Genomic DNA, 19467 nt, shown 5'->3' with positions numbered 1-19467 from the left:
TGACTCAGTAGGTTTTTAACTTTTACAGTGAGAGATGGAGGGAAAACCCAAACTCTTGTTTGTAGAGATTTTTTGTTCCTTTCAAGCTGGATTTGCAAATTCAATTTAAGTTTCACTCGTTTTAAGATTTATTTACTCATTTATATTAGTACCTATTGCACGTTTGTTTGCAATCATTGTTTATTGAACTTCCGTTGGTTTTGGGTTTCATTTATTCTTCAATAGCAAAATACTTTTTTTTCGTTTTAAGCTTTATTTGTATATTCAATTTAAGCGTTAGTCGTTTTGAGATTTATTTTTTTATTTATATTAGTTGTTGTATGTTTTTTTTGCTATGATTGTTTATCTAATTTCTGTCCGTTTTGGGTTTCATTTATTCTTTAGTAATAATTTCTTGTCGTTTCTAGTCTGAATTTTAACAGGTATTTATATCTGCTCATCTTAAGTTGAATATGGTCTTTACTTTTCTTTGAAAAACTTCTTTTTCAGAAAATTCTTTTATAAATTAACAACATATAAATATACATCTGTAGCCTATATATCCATCGTAAAATTCTATCTCATAGATAAAAAATAATAGAATTTGATTGTCCGGATTCCGAATGAATTTGGGATTACGGGGTTCCTGGCATTAAAACCGATTTGATATACGGACTCAGCAAACCAGAAAACCCTAGTCAGAGAAGAATTCGAAAAACTAAGTAAAAGTGTATTTCCAGATTTATGTCGGATTTGGGATTACTAAGGTACCCAGCATCAAGACCGATTTCACACTCGGATTTAGCGTACCCTAAAATCCCAATTGGCATAAAATTGTAGTAAAATTGAATTTCCGGGATTTAAGTCGGATTTGGAATTACTTGGTTACGTGATATCAAAAAAGGAATTTATATTCTGACTCGGCAAACCCGAAAACTCCCAGTCAGAATTGAATTTAAACAGTGAAAAATTCGAAAAATTAGATTTCTGAAAAAAGAATCGAAAAATTAAGTGAAATTGGATTTTCTGGATTCCAATCAGATTGGGATTAAAGGGGTCTCCCCAACATCAAACATATTTCACATTCGGATTCAGCAAAACTCGAAAATTTGAAAAATTAAAGAGATTGAAGAAAACTGGGATTTTCCAGATTCAGGCCGGATTTACGGCTACTAGGCATCAAAATGGACTTCATGTTGGGACTCGGCTTATCCAAAAACCCCATACCGCCTCCCAGTCAATGTAAATAGCCCAATTGTAATATTTCGAAAATTTATAATAATAACAACAATCATATAATAATAATAATATATTTCGGCCCCCTCCCACACCTCTAGGTTTTGAGCATACCTGGCGTCAAAATGAATTTCATATTTGAACTCAGCGTACCCAAAAACCCATGTACCACCTTCCGACAAATATAAATGTCTTTGTTGGAATATTGTGAAATTCCTGCCCTCCTCCCCCAATCCCACTTTTTGAGCTGCAATGCTTACATACAAAATTGACTTTAATCTCTCCCAAAGCAATTGATTCACCAGGTTTCATCAATATATCTTTATCCTTCCTCAATTGATGCGCAAATTAAATTTTTACGGATTCTGGCCGGATTTAGGACTGCTGGAAAAATTTTCAATTCCGGTCCCCTCCCCCGGCCCCCCTTTTTGAGCCAACTTAATTGCTGATGTCAACACTCGCCCTAAGATCTTTTAATATTAATGGAGTCCTACCAAATATCACTTTTACAAACAAGGAGTTGTAGGTTTCTTACCTGCCAAAACCTTTTTAACCTCTCTCGAATTGTTTTCGTTTGAGACTTCAGGCAAATTGATGATTATACACAAAACCTACGAGGCCCTAACTAACAGTAACCCATGATCGTAACTGACAATATTACTGAATGTGATTTCGAGCAAAGGTAGTAACTTCACTTACGGCCTGTGTTCAAAACCAGAAAATTGGTTGCGTCCAAGACATAGAGAATGTTACCAAGAAGTGCTATAGATAGGCCGATGATAAGTATAGTGTCAAAGAGGTATTCAATAGGAACAAGAATATGCAGAAAAACGGGAATGTAGAAAAATGTCAGTTACGACAATATGTAAGAAAATTTCTTTAGCCAGTCTGATGGATGGACATAAGTAGAAAAAGGCATTTAAGTTCACAAATAGCTATGGATTATCAGTCATCAATTGTTCAATTAAGAAAAATCTAGACCACTACTTCGGAGTGTCACCATCGGGCTTATTTTAATTGATTCCTGATAATCCATAGTTGCAGGTGAGCATAAATAAAAGATGCAGTTACATTAAAATACAATATATAATAAAACATAATACAATATAAATTATATTAAAATAGCTAAATTAAAATATAATTTAGCTATTAGATTGAACATCCTTTTCGAAATATCGATATGACTTTATTTATTTCAGAATAGGGAGCAACTTTAAAAAAACAGGGGAAGGGGATTTCTAAAGAGGCACTAAAGGAAAGATTGGAAAAATTAAGTCATTTACCTTGCCACCGATCATAATAGTTCGTGGGACTATCTTGGCCATTGGGCTTGCTTTAATACGATTGTACATAGTAATAATATGGAGACAATTGAGCAATTGGCGTTTGTACTCGTGAATCCTTTTCACCTAAAAAAAAAATAAAAAAAAATAAAAAGAATGAACAGCTAGATAATTAAGAGCGAATATCTGCAAAACAAAATCATCTTAAATACAAAATACAAGTCAAAACCAACACCTTCTGAAAATGAAAATTTTAAAAATCAAATATTGGAAATAGAGGAAAAAGGCTAACAACAAAAGGAAGTTTTAAGGAATTTTAAGGAAAAGACTTAGATCAAAAGGAAGTTTTAAGGAATTTCAATTTTGAAAACTGGATATATATATATATATATATATATATATATATATATATATATATATATATATATATATATATATATATATAAGCTGTCTCCTCAAGCAATAAGACGCACAATTGTGTACTTTGAGACTAGGATTGACTTTACTCCACTTCAGTCATGCCTTGACGATTGCATCCTACTATTCCCCCCCCCCCAGATTTAATGCTATAAATGATAATTTTCTCTTACCACATTGCTGCCTTTAATCCAGTTTAACACATTCGTGTAGATCCTGTCCCTACTTACAGCATAAACAATCTTCATTTTTCATAAAAAAAAAGTTTGTTTTATTATAGCATTTGTCCTGGGTTATCCGAACTTACAATAACAGCAATCAGATAAGCAACGGTGGCTAGTACTAAACGGGTTATGTTATTTAATTACCACGGCATTACTGAACTAGAATAAGGGCTACAATAAGGACTAGAATAAGCACCTGTCCTAGAATAAGAACTAGAATCAGGGCATTACATTTTCACATTCGTATATTTAAAAATGCTAATATGCGACGGTTCCAATATCTCGTTTTAATAGTAAGTTTGGACGGTTTGAAATCAGTTATGATAATTGTTGAAATCTGTCATTACAAATTACTATGGTGATACATTTGAAATCAGAATAAAATTGAACAGCAGTACTTGGCATAACTAAAGTATATTTTAATTTCCATGGCTGGTTCACAACAGTCCCTATCTAATATCTTAATTTTTATTTTACATGAACTTTTTCCAAGAAAGAAGCTCCACGAATGAATACGAAACAAACGTTTTGATAGGTTAGTAAGTGGAGACCGGTGTGTCTAAATTCGCTGTGCTCGCTGTTAAAGGCGGTTTTCCGCAGTCCTCCAGTTGACTCATTGATTCTCCAGGCCACTCAAATCACTTTTTACGCGGTCTTCTAGTGGATCAAAACACCATTCTCCGCGGTAGAAATTATCAGTCGAGTCTCCAAGGACGATAGCATCGGTCCTCTTTCATCAGACCTGGGGAACCGAACCTAGACAATCGAAAATGGCAGAAAATTCAAATTTAAAAGAAATCATGACGGGAAAGGGAATATCCACTAGAGAGATTGTTGAAAAGCGTACCTTCTTAGGAGCATCTGAAGAAGATGCATTTTTCAATCATTTTTTGAAGCAGGAGATTGATTTTTGAAGCTCGCGCTCAAACGGATGAAGAGAAGGGTTTTCCGCAGTTGTCTTTTTTGAGTTTCCGTCAGTCTCAAGAACACTAAATTATGCTTTCCGTACTCTTATTGGTTATCCGATCTTCCGAGAAACTGGAATCGGGAAAACCACTTTAAGCTGTTCGACACGCGTCGCTAATAACTGTGTTTCCAATCCCTCACTAAGCGAAATCTGGCAACCATACTTCAGACTTTTGCGACCAGGAGCTTCATCAAGTGTATTTGCGACGAATATATTCCTAACAAGAGGTCCTTCCGATCAACTTGAAGGGGACTTCAGGATCATAAATAGGATCACCCTATAGCCCTCCCCTCCCCCAGGAGGAAAACACTACCCTGACCACAGCCGGTAAAAAGTTTTGAATCAAAAGCTACATCGAACCTTGTCCTTATTTGCTCTACTATTTTCTTTTCAGGCTTATCAGCATCCTACTTTACATTCTGAGAGAACGTTTTTGCAATATTCCTAGGCTTAATTTACAGTTGAATTGAAATAAAACTGTCGTAAATGAGTGTGCTCCCAACTTCTTATTAAATGAGATACGGTGGTCGTCTGGTGAGTACTGTTTTTTGAAGGGTAGAAAAGTCTTAGGTTTTTCCATCCTTATATCGAAACGTAAGATAAAAATCACTTGGGAAAAGGAGCATTAATTATGTTGTTGTTTTTTTTTTAGGCCTAGCCCTGGCAGCTGCTGTTCAAGGCTGGGAAAGGATTTTTCAATGTGTCTGAACTACTTACGTAGTTTTAACACCGTTGAAACTCTCAAGCTACTTTTTTGAAAATGATAAATGTTATTATGCATCCACGCATGTATAAGAAAAATAAGAAACATGTGAGCTATTGGAAGGGATTATTGTGAGCCCTCCAAAAATGTTACACAATACAGAACATAAAAATGACTGATTCTTAAAGGAGGCCAGTAGTTTAATGACATAAAAACAATTATTCAAATCAAAGTTATTGCCCTTTCTTCATTATAATGCAGAATTATAGAGCACGGGCCCGACTTAAGCAAACGGATTTTTTTCAGTTTCAATACATCAAACAAATGTATGACGTGCAGAGAATAATAACATATTGTCGTCATAAAAGGGGTCTTGCCTTGTTTTTATTGAATCAACAAATGAACATATAGGAGTATGCAGATGGTAAAATGTTGGGTATAATACGTATTTAGGTATAGACCCACTGTAAGTGTAGAAGCGTGTGGAACAAAGCCGACTAAACAAATGGAGTCTTTTCTGCTTCAATGGTTCTAACCTTAAGAAATTTTAAATCTTTTATAAAGAATGTCAATTCTAGATTAAAAAACTGCTGGATGAGAAGGGTTTCTCCTACAGATGGAGTAATAGTCGAAGTCGTACAGAAAATTATGACGTTTTCAAAAAGTTAGAACTTTAAAAACTAGGACATTCAGCATTGAAGTGCTGATAAAAGTGCTTCGACTATTTTATTTTTATACAAAAATATTAAAGGGGTTTTGTGAAGAACACTATATAAGTTAAAATTACCAGTTAAGTATATTAGATTTAGATCTTCGGTGCGTACCAACTCTTTACCATTAGCAATAGTTTGAAGGGCTTTTAATTATCCAAATAGACTGCGGACTCACCCACTATATGGCGTTTTGCAAGATGGATTGGGACGTGTTCTTTCAGAGTATAATGAAACGAAAGACTTGAAATTAAGAGATTTTTTGCTGGTTGTATTGATGAGCTGATAATGGGTATTCTTAAATCAACCTCCCTTAGCTACATAGTCATAATAGGTAATCTCATTTTGAAAGGTTTAGTGCATATAAATAGAAACTTCCTATAAATAGTAAGTTACGTCTCCAATTGTATAAATTTCTTTTGTGTTTGAATATAGTTTGTTCCGCTTTGAAATATAATTGTATATATTATAAAGAATTGGACAATTTAATAATTGAAGAAGAATGCAAAATAATAAGAGTTGCTTAATTTAATGATACGACAACATACAAATGCTTGACGATTTGCCATAGTTTTACTGTAAAGTTTTAGAAAAGTTTCAAGAAGTTTTCAGTAAAGGGGTAAACACCTGTTTATAGGTTTCTTTGAAAATTTGATCCTTTAAACAGGCAAAGTTAAATAAGAGCACTTAAAAGGGAATTTTCACAGCTAATTCAATTCACATTTTCATACGGGTGACTTAAGTACAAAAATTCTGATTCGTTTCAAGCCTCATCTTTTAATTCCGACACTTTTCTTCTGTGGGGGGGGGGGGGTCGGAAGACAATAGATAAAATATTGTTTGAATATAAGGGAAACTAAAATTAATCGTCAATGCGATTGATGAATACGGTCTATTGCACCAGCTCGTTTCATTTGAAGCTAGACTAAGGTCAAATATATTTTTCTTCTTCCTGTTGGATTGCTTGGAGACACTAATGGATAATATACTGGTCCCTAAGAAATTTCCGTTTAGAAGGCTCATTAGCTTAAAATAGAAATAAATGAGGATGTTTCTAGATGTTTTTAAGAAAAATCATCTAGTCGTTTGAAGGACTATTCCTCAGACAATAATATGTATGAAAAATGTATTTTTCTTAGATAATCTTCTTTAATCAATAACAAAACATTTTATAGAGAAAAAGCTTGAGCTGGGACTATACTTTAGATATTGGAATACAGTTCTACCTGCAGTCCTATCTAAAAAAAAACGTCTATAAAAATCTACAAAACAGAAGAGTAAAACTAAGGAAATATCTAAAAGGAAAAACATGTCAAAAAAGAGTTAATTATACGTCGCAAGGAAATTGTCTCAAGAAACGATGAGAAAAACTAAATTTAATGTCAGAAATAAAAATAATATAACTAAATAAGTAAACAAGTAAATTATGTCAAAAAATAAATCAGCAAGTCAAACTTGTAGAGCAAAAAGAGAAACAAGAAAAATTTAAAAAAAAATACATGCAAAAGAAAGAGAAGAATAGAACTAAAATAAACATTTCAAAGAAAAATGTGTAAAAAATAATTAAGTCGTATATCTCAAGAAAAATGACCCAAGAAAGGAAAAGACAAATAGATATTTAAATGCTTGAAACAAAAACATGTCAAAGAGAGAAGGGATTAAGGCGAACCTGTAAATCAAAAAGGGAAGCAGGATTAACATCAACGCCGTATTCTTTTTGCAGGTACTGAGCGAGTTTCATTTTGTTTTCTTGCTTTACAGTCTGAACAGCTTTCTGGAAGTTGGCATCTATGGCATAAGGTTTCAACAAAGCCAGTTGTTCCAGATGAACGGTCCATTCTTCACCAATTTTCTAAAAATAAAAAATAAAAAAAAATTAGTTTAAACAATATACTACAAGTTTTCTTTTAACACCAACAGCTTTTACTATAAACAAGGAGATATATAAATTATGAACAAGACCCTGAACTGTAAATAAAAAAAAAAATAAAAAAAAATAAAACCACCAAAACAAACAGACAAATGCTTTGATGCTTTGGATTAGCTTATTTTCTATATCAAATTGAATCCTTTTCTAACAGATAAATCAAACACTTCCAGTTAATCAGCTAATTAATTGATTACTGCTGTAGTTTGTCCCTGATAGGCTTCAAAAGAGTTGGGGAAACTGATTTTTACTACTTAAAATGAATCACTACTTAAAAAGACAAAATAATGCTACTCATGTGACAATTTTCAAAATTAAGAGACAAACTCTAAGTTTAAACGGTTGCCTAGTTGCTTTGAACGATCAGCCCTTAATTAAAATCCACCCCAATGATGGCACTCATGGAATAATTTTCTAATTCTAAAGGTAAATTCTAATTCTAATTGGGGTCTCTTTAGAAAAATCATATCAAATCAGCAATGTTTTTTTTACCAAATTTTAATCTTTTCCACAGATGAATCACAAACCGGCAATAAACTAACCAGATACTTGGTACTGCTGTAGAATGGCACTAATAGATAACAACTAAAGTTGACAACCCAGTCTGCAGAGGTTGAGTGTGCTAAATATCATGATGTCACTACTCTAAGCCCTCTAAAGGGTTACCCCAATATCTTTATTCAGAATTAGAATAAGCTAAATGACCGTTTATTGTCTCATGCAGAAACGCCTTTTCGTGGGGATCGCCCTAGCTTACCTACACATCTGATAATCATCTAATTAAGCAGTGAGAGCTAAGACCAAACAACTAATCATTACTTCTCCCGTTAAATGCTGTATGTGCTTAAGTTCCATTTTTTGGCCTAGTACTTCAACATTTCAAAATTTACGTCCTTAGCACTGATAAAGCATGATATTTTTCATCTTTTGTGCTAATAATTACTTTTCAGCAATATTAAATTTAAGTAAGACAAATATTAACCGCAAACAAAATCCACAATGATTTCACACCAATATTGGACAATAAAATTGCCACAAAAGTGATTACTTTTCTTCAGGCGACCAAACAAACAAGGTCTTATTTTTAAACGAGACTTAGCTTCTGGAATCCATATGAAGAAACTGGGCTCATATATCGAATAAACAAAATGGATTAGCAGGCCACAGATCCAAGGTACTAACCAAGCAGAATTTAGAAAGTTGAGGGTGTTTGCGGGTTTTAGGGATTTTCCCTGGGGAGGAGGGGGAGGGGTGAAAAACTTATTTTTTGTCATAAAAGTGCGTTTCCAAACGTTAAGAAAGTTAATATTTATTTCTTTAATAGAGCGCGGTGGGGGTGGGGTAGTGGCTAAAATGTTCCTCTGGGCACCCTTGATTTGAAGCATTACAGATTATGCACAAACTCGTCATTGCAGTCCCTAGCACATAACTTATCAGAAACTGGAAGAATCGCAGTTTTCTACAATTAACATAGAAAAAAAAAATACTATTAGATTGTCATGAAAAACAACATACTAGAATAAGAAAACGTAAACATGGATTTTCATCGATTATACCATACCAAAAAGGTAACGTCTTGAATTTTCGAATGGTTTCCTTGAAGCAAGACATTTATTGTCACTCTTCACCACTATTAAAAGCCCTTTTACTTTAACTTCAAAGAGTGTTTTAAGCAGCTTAAATAATATTCAAAATAGGAAACTATTGCAGTCGAGGGTAACTTTTAAGTTAGAGCCTACAATCCAATGAGAGGTTATTAATTCAATGAGGATTAAAGTTTAATTTGATCCAATGAGGATTCAGGTCCAAGGAGGGGTAATACTTAAGTGTTTGATTTGAACGGACTCAGATCTTGATTATTTTTTTTCTTCCTTGGCCCATGACAAAATTCTCTTTTTTTCTTACATAAAAGGCAAAGCATCGTATATGTAAGGGGACAATGTGGGTGCTTGATCCTGTGCCCCTCCCCCCTTCACTTCTACATTTATGATATTTTGCCCGCAATTTCTTTTATATTTGGTATAGCTTACCCCTATTTACAAATTTATACCCCTCAGCCTCATCGCACAAAATAAATTTATCATTAAGTACAACTTTCAGTAGATGATCGCAGCTGTTTCTGTTAAGAATAGTAAATTTTACTACGGTAACTGTTACATTTGATCAAAAAATTTACCTCGGCGATAACATCTGCAAGGTTTGGATTACAGAGTAGTAGCCAACGTCTTGGAGTAATTCCATTGGTTTTATTTTGGAATCTTTCAGGATACATCTCATAGAAGTCACGGAAACTAAAATTAAAATAAGAACATCAATTTATCTTTAGAAAACACCAAATATCACATCAAAATACACAAGAGCAGATGGGGAGGGGCTAGATATTGAGATGGGGAGGGGAAAAAGTGGGAGAAGATTTAGAACTTCCTAAATCTGAAATTTAACTAAAAAACCATAAACATGTTCACACCTGAGCTTCTTTGTTGACAGCCAATAACAGAATCCATTTAAGTAGGGCTTCACAAGTTTTGATGATTTTGGTGTCATCTCAAACATATGGGAAATAGTTACCAGCTAGGCTACATGATATTCCAACAAGTTTGTAACAAAGGCCCTCAGTGGGGAAAAAAATTACCCTGGGCCTATTTGGTACAGTCTAGCAACAACACTATATTTTACGTCAATTGTCGAACCTTTAATAGCGGCTCAAGGATCTTCTGATAGATATTTTCAAAAATGTTACTCCTTTTTTTTGCTCAAGCTTAGTTTTTAAGAAATTATTGATTCTTCATAAAATATTCAAGATTCAATGAATTTTGTTTCTGCAAACCTGATTATGATCAATCTTAAGAGGATTCTTATGAGTGGGCCTAGAAGTAATTGGCAAAAGATCAACAATAATACGTTCCACACAAGGATTGGTCAGTGGAGATCTTAATTTGGGCTGAATTTATTCCAGGGCTTAAAGGTAGGTACAAAACGGATTCACGAATTCATTGTTTGGGCTAGGCTGATGATCAGAGGACGAGAAAAGTCTCGAACTGGTAGCGTCAATTCACGAAAATTTCGGGACGGAGCAAATCTGTCATTTTTTTTCCATTTTTTTTTCAGCAAAAATACCAGAAAAGGACATTTTTCAATTAAAACGGCCCAAAAAATTATTTTAAAATCTAAGGGGAACGAAAAAGATCATTCCTGAAAAAAAAACTTTCAGGAATAAATTCAGAGCTTAATTTATGCCTCATTAAGGTATTTTCAAGCTCCCATTTCTATTGATTCCCTATCTTTCGGTATATCTACTTCTCTATTCCTTCTATGGTGGAGAGGAAGGCGAGGTTCATTCTCCGCTGAAATATTATATCTTACATAATTTATTCTATTTAAAATGCATGGAACCTTCCTGATCTTACTGTTGCACCGAATATGTGACTACGAAATTAAAAAAATAATAATTAAACATATAAAATAAGTCGTTTAGTATAGAAATCTTTTGACAAATTACAGGTATGAATTCAAAAGGCTTTGACTCCAAAAGACTTTTTGATTCCTAAAGACTCCAAACTTCACTTCCCACACCCAATACATAAAATACATAAGTGTTCGTGTGGAAGAGCCAAAAATCTGCAACAGCATCTAAGAGCGAAAGATCAATATAGATTGGGAATTTTATGGAAAAGAAAAGCTACAAATTGCCTTTATTGAAAAAATAAAAGCAAATGCTTGTAAAAAAGAGGAAAAAATTTGTTTAACATTTTCCGTCTACAATTATTTTACCCCTCCCCTCCTCAATGCTTGAAAATAAGGGGTAAGGCAATACTTTCGTTAGACAATAGTAAAAAAAAAAACAAACTATGATTTGAACACTTACAAAGAGGTACAACATAGATAATATCATATTTGAAGAACTGGTCTTGTGGTAACCTCCAAAGGTTACCAAGGTAACCTTTGGTATCTCATCAAACCATAATGAATAATTCGCACGGTTAATATACGAGGTCACAAATCTTTTTACAAATTCAGTCGTGTACACGAGCACTTTAACCTGTCCGCTTTTTCTTAAAAAGTATTCATTCAAAAATTCGAAAGTTGGTATGGATGTTGGGGTTGATGAATAACGGATTCTAGCCTTCAATTTTGTTGTGATGTTCTCGCATCAGGGTGGCCTCCTTTGTGGTCTTCCACCATTTGTGACTGTTTCTTACTTGTTATTTTGATATCATTTATGATTTATTATTGTACATAAAATATTTTGAATCCTGAAGAAACACTACAACAACAATGCATTTCAAATATACCGGACAATATATAACCGAAGATATGGCCAACATATCCTTGAAAGCACAATTTAGAGAACATGGAATAAATTCGCTCAAGAAACTGTAATCCTTATAACAACTAAATGGCTGAATATTCAATTAACTTCTCACAAAGTTTGTCCCATTTGTCCATTTTTTTTTTTTTTTTTTTTTTTTGAACCTTGCATGGCTTTTTTACGGTTACGTTTCTCTATAGCTCCAATTTCTTCTCCACCTACTTCTTGTTGTATATAGAAGGCACATCCACACCATTACGAGAAGAGGCGCAATGACAATCTTGAAAGATGGATAGGACTTAGGTCAAATAAATCAAGTCTACTTCTTATGAATTTTAACTTCTCATGGGAAGCGAAAAGTTAAACAAAATTTCAAATTATTTTGAAGCAAATCTGAGCTTCACAAGGATTGCATAATATCAAACTAGTTACTAAGATAGGACAAAAAAGTTAAAATTTCTTTCTTGCACTATATGTTTTTACCTTGTCTATTTTCTTCAGTTTATTATTATTATTATTTATTTATTTTTGATTTTACTGTGACAGCCCAAAGGCTTGACGCTGTTGTGTCATGGCATATACACACACAAAAAAAAAAAGAACAAAAAGAAATTACATATCAGCTTTGATAATTTCCGAATGAAGGGCAGCAACACCGTTGATTGCATGAGATCCAATGATGGACAGATAGGCCATATTGATACGCTTAACTCCCTCTTCTTCAACAATTGACATTCTCCGGATTCTGTCAGCATCATCGCCAAACTTCTTTCGAACTTCCTAAAAATTGAAGAAAAGCAAACAAATTAGAATAAGAAATGCGGTAGTTAGATAAACATAATTTACTTTTTCCAATACCTATATTGCCATCTATACAATATATGCTGATTAAACATAATAGATGGCGAAAAAACAGTTTTCCTCCCATAAGGGAAACGATTGCCATCAAGATTTTTCAAAGAAGTGTTTTTTTTTTTGTTTTGTTTTTTTTTTTTTTTTTTTTATTTCCCCATGGAAATTTTCAATCTAACAGCAATAGAACTAAAATACCTTTTTCTTCCTTTTGAGTTGTAGGTGAGTTTCGTTACAGCATGACAATAATGATCTGGCTCATTGATTAAACAGCAGTGAATAGTTTATAAAGACGTTGGAAACCTTGAAGAAGAAGCTCCAATTGTATTAAAAAAGAAAAAAAAATAGCCTATCAGTTTTAGAAGCAATCGAAGTATATTTTTTTTATATACCTCATCTTTCAATAATGAAACCAATGGGTAACACTTCCAGTCTAAGAAAATATGCGCTGCATATTTACCCAGATCAGATTTTATTTAATGTAGTAAAATTAACTTACTGCATTTCCGTGTTTTTCATATGGCAAAACATTTTTTTCTTTTTCTTCCTGTTCCTTCTTTAGTTAAATATACTATCTATTTTTCCATTTTAACTATAATTTTGACTAGCCATAGTTTTACCTCAGCTTATAATGTTAAATATATTTAACTTGGTTAGAAGATGAGATCCAAAGCAGCGAAAATCCAAAATAAATAGTAATGATGTAAACAGAAAAAGCTGTAATGGCGAGATACAGACAGAGGTTGTCATCCCTCACCTCCACCACTAATTATGTTCACTTCTATTTTCAAATACATTTTCCTAATTTTTAATTATAAACTTACATCAAGATGCTTGGCATTTATTTCGTACATGATCTCCAAATGTCTTGGCAATATGACTTCTAACAGAGAGGTTGGCCATCTTTCAAGAGCTTCTGGGAGAACAGTGTGATTGGTGTAAGCGCATGTCTTCACGGTAATATCCCATGCCTACAATAAAAATAGAAGTTTAACTATTAGGAATGAACAAAATCATTTTAATAAATTAGCCTGCTGTGGAAAACATTAGCAAGCATAAAATATAAATTGTAATTGATACTTCTTTTAACTTGTAGTGATCTGCTGGGTTCTTTTTTATTATTAAAGAAATAGGTAATATTATTTAAATAGCTGAGGTCTTTTGACGACCAGCACCAGATATAAAAATACTTACGAGCATTTGAAGTGCTTATAGGAAACGAATAAAAATGGAAGCATCAGTTTTAGAAATACAAAATAATAATTCGTTTAAATTGACCTCTTAGGGAATTAGCGAACGTAAAATAACAGATTTCGACTGATATTTTTTAAATTAGTATTACACTGACGAGTTCTTTTTTATTAAAGAAGAAACATCTAAATAGCTAAGGTTTTGAAGACCAGGACCAGGTTTAATACTAATAGGGATCAATAGAGTAGTCTATCACCTAAAAAGGCAAAGAAAATTTTTACCAGCAATTATTGCAACATTCTCCATCAATCCACCCGTTATGGGATTAAAGTTGCGATGGACTTTGAGCGTATTATTCAAAATATTCGACCAATAAAAACAGCTTCCAAATTTCATCAGTTAGGAAACAACCATGGATGACCTTTGTATGCTATAGTTTTGTTTTACATTTTTATAAATGTGTTTTAAATTTAAAATACTTTTTTAAATCCTTCTTTAGATCTCACTTTTAACTTTTCAGACAAAATATTATGTTCCAGTGATTTGTAGGTAACAAATTGTTATTGGTTAACAATTGGGGAGGCAAAATAAACCTTTTATGCAACCTACCATCTATTGTTTTGCTTCTTTTTTTTAATTTTAGAAATCTGCTTCTTCTTTTTTTCTTAGTAGCTTTAGTGGTGCTGAACTGAAAATGAAGCACAAATGGACATATTCGACGAATATTTTGTAATTTGAATAACCTAAGTTTCATTGAGGAGAACACTTGGCTTTTTTTGGAAAATTACTGATTAATCATAAAAGCGAGAACATTTCACTTTTTTCGTGGTAGATTTCAAATAAGCAGTAATTGTGAACATAAAACTTCATTAGAAATTAATTTAAGATACAAGAAATGGTTTTACAAATACAAGTCTAGCTATGGGTGACTTTCATCATGAGCATAAAAATTCTTCGCATGTAGAATAAAAAAATATAAAATATTGTCTGCGCAAATCTTAATTATAAGGTCAAACAGTTCCCTTTCTAACCAGTACTCCCTAAAAATATCAGAAAAAAATTAACAGGTATTCTTGCATACACTGTTTCAAAGAAGAACAATAGGTCACCAAAAATTGTCAACTTTGGCAATCAGGCTGGTGTCAAGGACATAGAACGTTTGCATCTGTATGGGGGCTCCTTCAAGAACTAATTCTTGCTTAACGGCTCGAACAGAAATTGTTAAAACGCAGGGGGATCAAATTTCAACTTGAAGCACTCTCCCTTAACCAATATGGTGAAGGGTATCTCTGCTGCTGCCAAAACACGCTCCATCCTATAATGGATATATACACCAAGACCTCGAGACAATACCCACTCATCATCTCGTGGCTCCCCACAAAAACAAGTTCCTGGGGTAGCAACAATCACATCAGTGTTGGTTCGTCTCAACATAACGTCATAGTAATTACATTGGCTTACTACCTTAACAAGCTTTGCAGGCTCTACTCCCCTGAGAGCTTCCACTACAGAGCCAGTTCAAGTCCTCAGTCAAGTTTTGGCATATTATTTACTATGCTTAATTACTTACTACTTAATTATTTTAAAGCTTAAAATTAAATTAGTAAATGATGATACATAAAGATTAATCTATATATATATAAAAATAAGTTGTCTGTGTGTGGATCTGTGGATCTGTGGATCAGGTGACGTCATGTTTGTCCGCATATGACGTCTGAATTATTTCCCACTAATACAAAAGAAGAAAAAAACTAAAAAAGGTAAAAACTACAAAAAAACTAAAAAGAAAAAAAAACTAAAAAAGCTAAAAAACTAAAAAAACTAAAAAAAGGTAAAAATCTAATAACTAAAAAAAAACTGAAAAAAATAAAAAAGGCAAAAACTACAAAAAAAATAAAAACTAATAAAAAAACTAAAAAAGCTAAAAAACTAAAAAAACTAAAAAAAACTAAAAAAAGGTAAAAAACTAAAAAAAAACTAAAAACTAAAAAAGAAAAAAACTAAAAAAAAAGGAAAAAACTGAAAAATAAAAGAGAAAAAGAAAACTAAAAAAATATGAATAAATATATATAAAAATAAGTTGTTTGTGGGTTATGTCTGTCTGTCTGTCTGTCGAGTGACGTCGTGTTTGTCCGCATATGACGTCTGAATTATTTCACACTAATACAAAAGAAGAAAAAAAAACTAAAAAAGGTAAAAACTACAAAAAAAACTAAAAAGAAAAAAAACTAAAAAAGCTAAAAAACTAAAAAAAACTAAAAAAAGGTAAAAAACTAAAAACTAAAAAAAAAACTGAAAAAACTAAAAAAAGGCAAAAACTAAAAAAAAACTAAAAACTAATAAAAAAAACTAAAAAAGCTAAAAAACTAAAAAAACTAAAAAAACTAAAAAAAGGAAAAAAACAAAAAAAAACTAAAAACTAAAAAAGAAAAAACTAAAAAAAAGGAAAAAACTGAAAAATAAGAGAAAAAGAAAACTAAAAAAATATTAATAAAGAAGAAAAAAACTAAAAAAGGTAAAAACTACAAAAAAAACTAAAAAGAAAAAAAAACTAAAAAAGCTAAAAAACTAAAAAAAAACTAAAAAAAGGTAAAAATCTAATAACTAAAAAAAAACTGAAAAAAATAAAAAAAGGCAAAAACTACAAAAAAAATAAAAACTAATAAAAAAACTAAAAAAGCTAAAAAACTAAAAAAACCAAAAAAAACTAAAAAAAGGTAAAAAACTAAAAAAAACTAAAAACTAAAAAAGAAAAAAACTAAAAAAAAGGAAAAAACTGAAAAATAAAAGAGAAAAAGAAAACTAAAAAAATATGAATAAATATATATAAAAATAAGTTGTTTGTGGGTTATGTCTGTCTGTCCGCATATGTCGTTGCGTGTTTGTCCGCATATGACGTCAGAATTATTTCACACTAATACAAAAGAAGAAAAAAAACTAAAAAAGGTAAATGACGACCGGGACACAGGGACACAACTACAATGGGGACGCCGGGGGGCACAGGGGGATATAAATGACGACCGGGACACCGGGACACAAGGAATATAAATTACGCCCGGGACACTCAAAGAGAAATCACAGACTGGAACACCGGGACACAAATGACGACCGGGACACAGGGAATATAAATGACGACCGGGACACAGGGACATAACTACAAAGGGGACGCCGGGGTGCACAGGGGGATATATAAATGACGATGGCGACTCAGGGAATGGTCGATTAGCAATCACCATCAACAAAGTTCAAGGGCAATCATTAGAATCATGAGGTATAGATCTGAATACGGATTGTTTTCCCATGGACCATTATATGTTGCATGTTCAAGAGTCGGTAAACCTGACAATCTATTTATATGCACAGACAATGGGACAGCAAAGAATGTTGTATATTCGCAAGTTTTACGTAGTTAAAAACATATATATATATATATATATATATATATATATATATATATATATATATATATATATATATATATATATATATATATATATATATATATATATATATATATATATATATATATATATATATATATATATATATATATATATATATATATATATATATATATATATATATATATATATATATATATATATATATATATATATATATATATATATATATATATATATATTATATATATATATATATATATATATATATATATATATATATATATATATATATATATATATATATATATATATATATATATATATATATATATATATATATATATATATATATATATATATATATATATATATATATATATATATATATATATATATATATATATATATATATATATATATATATATATATATATATATATATATATATATATATATATATATATATATATATATATATATATATATATATATATATATATATATATATATATATATATATATATATATATATATATATATATATATATATATATATATATATATATATATATATATATATATATATATATATATATATATATATATATATATATATATATATATATATATATATATATATATATATATATATATATATATATATATATATATATATATATATATATATATATATATATATATATATATATATATATATATATATATATATATATATATATATATATATATATATATATATATATATATATATATATATATATATATATATATATATATATATATATATATATATATATATATATATATATATCTATATTCACAGGTGGGACATAGGGACACAACTACAATGGCGCGTAACTAATATGGCGCGTAACGACTTACGCGCGCGGGGGGGCTTGGGGGGGGGGCGCGAAGCGCCCCCACCAACTAGGTGTTGGGGTGGCGCGAAGCGCCACCCCAACAGCTAGTAATAGTAATAAAAATTTGACAATTATAAATAATTGATTATTTACTACTTAAGTATTTCTTAGCACAGTTACTTACCTTATCAATCTGCTACAGTATTGTTCATTTCAGTGGAAAGTGTAATTCCCAGGCTCTGAATACAGATTTTTTTTTCCATCATTTCGACTGTAAAACATTTTTAACTTGAATCCTCCTGAAGAGAATTAATAGGAAAAACGTTTTCACTTGAAGAGCATTTTTTATAGCATTCAGGGAAAAAAATATTAATCAAGGTTCGATGAAGCTAAAAAATTAATAAAGAATCTCAAAATAATACCGTATCCCAGGGAAGACCTTCAATATCGATCAAAATCCTCATGAGCTCTGGAATAGCCATTGAAGGGTGAGTATCGTTCAATTGTATTGCTACCTTCTCATGGAAAGACTCAAAACTTGTACGAATTGGTTCACGAACGCCGAACTTCGAAGATTTGAAGCGTCGAATAATATCCTGACATAAAATGATAAAGAGCAAATATAGATAGAAATCTAACTGTAAAATAAACAAGATTTTTCCCTAAGAAAAACAAACTACAATCCAAACAGTTTTTGCAGCCCAAATAATGACCAGACCAGAACATAGTACAAACCTCTATATTGTATCAATGTTAGATATTATCTTTCGGTATTTAGACTATGCTGATCCCAGTATACTGATATTTCAAAAGCCTTTGGCAGTCTGGACCGCAAAATTATCCAATAAGCTAAAAAAAAATCGGTGAGCAGAGGTTTATCATACAAATAGTACAGTTTTTGTCTAATCAGGAGCCTTGTATCCTACTTCCAAATAGGGATACGTCTAACTGTACCAGCATTTCTTGTGGGTTTCCCTAGGAAACTAAATTAGGCCTCTTATCCTTTGTGACTGCTTTAAACAGTATTATGAGAAATCACTGAAGTCGATTTAAGCTTATAAATGACAACTTTCTTTACCTTGCGACATTAGGATCCTTACTACAGGACTTTGTAACAATCCCTTATTTGAGACAGTGAACCACAGATTGATAAGGTTAAACTTACTTTGACCAGCAAAACAAAAGCTCCCTTGAGTTAACTCCCTTTCTTAAAACTAGATCCATCTGCGCGTCCTATGTATTTAAATTAATTAAATTCCTTAATTTAAATTACAATTACTAATTGAAATAAGCAGACTGAATCTGCTAAAATCCTTTACTCTACTTAAAAAAATTTAGCGTTCCGATCACCATTTGAAGAACTATTTACTGTTCTTATATTCGA

At 31.5% G+C, this 19467-nt stretch overlaps 1 protein-coding gene across 6 annotated transcripts in view; it reads right to left on the bottom strand.

Annotated features, from left to right (window-relative positions):
• LOC136029572 (glycogen phosphorylase-like) overlaps positions 1 to 19467 on the bottom strand; it is a 302996-nt gene that overhangs the window by 32587 nt on the left and 250942 nt on the right. For all 6 annotated transcript variants that reach the window (XM_065708067.1, XM_065708066.1, XM_065708069.1 and 3 more), the window contains 6 exons: positions 18506 to 18679; positions 13432 to 13578; positions 12372 to 12535; positions 9623 to 9737; positions 7189 to 7371; positions 2499 to 2624 (listed from right to left, as the gene is read on the bottom strand). In XM_065708067.1, coding sequence (XP_065564139.1) covers positions 2499 to 2624; positions 7189 to 7371; positions 9623 to 9737; positions 12372 to 12535; positions 13432 to 13578; positions 18506 to 18679 — 909 coding nt within the window. The remainder of the gene's footprint in view (positions 1 to 2498; positions 2625 to 7188; positions 7372 to 9622; positions 9738 to 12371; positions 12536 to 13431; positions 13579 to 18505; positions 18680 to 19467) is intronic.

The sequence above is a fragment of the Artemia franciscana genome, chromosome 7, assembly GCF_032884065.1.
Source record: "Artemia franciscana chromosome 7, ASM3288406v1, whole genome shotgun sequence".
Lineage (NCBI taxonomy): Eukaryota > Metazoa > Arthropoda > Branchiopoda > Anostraca > Artemiidae > Artemia > Artemia franciscana.
Note: the sequence above shows the minus strand (reverse complement) of the source record. Positions and strands in the feature narration are given on the sequence as shown.